The sequence below is a fragment of the Limulus polyphemus genome, unplaced genomic scaffold, assembly GCF_000517525.1.
Source record: "Limulus polyphemus unplaced genomic scaffold, Limulus_polyphemus-2.1.2 Scaffold3502, whole genome shotgun sequence".
Lineage (NCBI taxonomy): Eukaryota > Metazoa > Arthropoda > Merostomata > Xiphosura > Limulidae > Limulus > Limulus polyphemus.
In genome coordinates this window covers 8708-11668 of record NW_013669112.1, presented here as the reverse complement: position 1 = coordinate 11668, position 2961 = coordinate 8708, and the positions used below count along the sequence as shown (strand labels likewise).

At 33.5% G+C, this 2961-nt stretch overlaps 1 protein-coding gene across 1 annotated transcript in view; it reads right to left on the bottom strand.

Annotated features, from left to right (window-relative positions):
- The window catches only part of LOC106469469 (protein amalgam-like), a gene marked incomplete at its 5' end in the record, with an annotated part of 35084 nt that extends 33145 nt beyond the window's left edge, over window positions 1-1939 (bottom strand). The window contains one exon of the mRNA XM_022398002.1: window positions 1833-1939. Coding sequence (XP_022253710.1) covers window positions 1833-1939 — 107 coding nt within the window. The remainder of the gene's footprint in view (window positions 1-1832) is intronic.
- Window positions 1940-2961: the final 1022 nt, after the last annotated feature.

Genomic DNA, 2961 nt, shown 5'->3' with positions numbered 1-2961 from the left:
ATAAGCCCAATAATGAATTAACAAACAATGACTTATAAGCCCAATAATGAATTAACAAACAATGACTTATAAGCCCAATAATGAAATAAGAAACAATGGCTTATAAGCCCAATAATGAATTAGGAAACAATGAATTATAAGCCCAATAATGAATTAACAAACAATCACTTATAAGCACAATAATGAAATAAGAAACAATGACTTATAAGCCCAATAATGAATTAACAAACAATGACTTATAAACCCAATAATGAAATAAGAAACAATGACTTCTAAGCCCAATAATGAATTAACAAACAATGAATTATAAGCCCAATAATGAATTAAGAAACAATGACTTCTAAGCCCAATAATGAATTAACAAACAATGAATTATAAGCCCAATAATGAATTAAGAAACAATGACTTCTAAGCCCAATAATGAATTAACAAACAATGAATTATAAGCCCAATAATGAATTAACAAACAATGACATATAAGCACAATAATGAAATAACAAACAATGACATATAAGCACTTTGATATTCATTGTAGAAAACACGTTATTACTTTCGATAGCCTAAGAAGACAGACCGACACACTGTCAAAACATGTAGTACTTTTTGTCCAATAAATATAACACGTGCTTACAAATCACTGTTTGTTAATTTACTAGTGTGTTAGCAAACAATGGACTTCCCTACACAAGTTTTGTAAACTATGTTAGACTTAAGGTGTTTTTTGTCAATCTTTTCTACATCTGTTTTAATGTCTCCATTACACACGTTTTATTTGATGCCTGTATAGGACAAATTAATTGAAACCTGGGGAATGAGCCATAATTTAATCTGACTTTCAATCACGAATATTAGACCTACAGTCTATCAAACTTCCATCACCCCCGCCCCAAAAGATACTTAAGAAACACGTTATACCATGACTAGAGTCATATGACTTTAAATATTTTGAAGTTTTTTACTTCAGTAATGCTCTAAGACTCGCCGTGCGATTGTGTGTACGTCTTATCCTGTTCATACTTATACACTATTGTTGTTCAACCAATAACACACAGTGACCATAGTAGTGTTTACTTCATCCTTAGGACAACAACATCAGAATATCTTATCCTGTTCATAGTTCTCAAATGTTGACGGTCAACCAATAACACACAGTGACCATAGTAGTGTTTACTTCATTTTTAGGACAACAACATCAGAATATCTTATCCTGTTCATAGTTCTCAAATGTTGACGGTCAACCAATAACACACGATGCCTGTTGTTTGTTTGATAAACTTTAGAGACGGCTTGAACGGGAAACGAAGACAACAACATGTCGACATATTTGTTGTGAATTTGTTACTGTAAGAAAGTTTTCGTCGTTATTCATTGTAAGTATTAGTTTCAAAGTGAGTGACTTCTCATCACATGTGGTATGTTTTATATATATATATAGATACACAATGAAACTTTCGGAGCTTTTTTACACTGTTTATAGTTGTCAAATGTTGACGGTCAACCAATAACACACGATGCCTGTTGTTTGTTTGAGAAACTTTAGAGACGGCTTGAACGGGAAACGAAGACAACAACATGTCGACATATTTGTTGTGAATTTGTTACTGTAAGAAAGTTTTCGTCGTTATTCATTGTAAGTATTAGTTTCAAAGTGAGTGACTTCTCATCACATGTGGTATGTTTTATATATATATATAGATACACAATGAAACTTTCGGAGCTTTTTTACACTGTTTATAGTTGTCAAATAATGTCGTTAAACAAAGCCCAGTTAGCACACAATCAATACGGTGCTACTCGTGATATATTTATATATATCTGTTATTAGCACTTACCAAAACATTGTGCGTAAAGTCCACCTCACAGTAAAGTATCACGTGATCTCCAACCGGGTGTGTCAAGTACAACGTACTGTTTGTTACAGGTGGTGTTTTGGTGTGACCTGAAAGATACAAATAAACCAGGTAAAAAAATGTAACCATAGCAACAGTTGCTAAGGTAGTAACATAATATGAACCCTACATCAGTTATTTGCAGTTGTAGTTGTTCAACTAAAAGGTATTGTTTGTTCCGGATGGTGTTTTTGTGTGATCTGAAATATATATATATATCAGTTGAAAAGTTGTAACTATAGCAACAGTTGCCAGTGAAATAACATCTCTAAAAACTTACATCAGTTATCTGTAGTTTTTTGTTGTTTGTCTGGAATTTAGTAGCAAAGAAAACTTAAGCTCAAATTGAGACACGGATAAGTCTCGTGGAAGGTTGTTTTTAACAATCATTTCATGCTGCAGGTTAGTCTGAGCTCACTACTGATGATAAACAAACACGTATACAGAAGCAAACGATAATGTCCAATCGAAATGGCTCGTATCAAAAATAAAAACACTTTTTAAGTGGTTTGTAGAAAATTATTAGGCCAGAAAACAAATGATTACTGCGGATTTGGAAATAGATAAAGTAAACTAGTAAATATTACTGTGTGGTCCTGACGCTGGTAATTGTATAATCCTGTTTTATAGTCCAGTGGGTTAAAAAATGGTAATGTATACAACTGAACAATATTTATGTAATATTCAATAAGAGCTTGGTTTAGAAAGCACGTAAACGTAAAGACCCGGCCGGTAATACACGTAGGTGAATAACGGTAGCTTGCTAATGTTGTTTTTGTGTTGTTGATTTTCGTGCAAAACTCCTCGAGTTATTATTATTTGTAATTATTATTATTTGTAATTAAGTACAAAGCTACACAATGGGCTATCTGTGCTCTGCCCACCACGGGTATCGAAACCCGAATTCTAGCGTTGTAAGTCCGCAGATATACCGCTGTGCCAATGGGGGGGGGCACTTGAAAGAAATATTAATGTGTGAAGATATCCGCTGAGGTAATAAGTAAGCATGTGATGTGTGAAGATATCCGCTGAGGTAATAAGTAAGCATGTGATGTGTGAAGACATCCGCTGA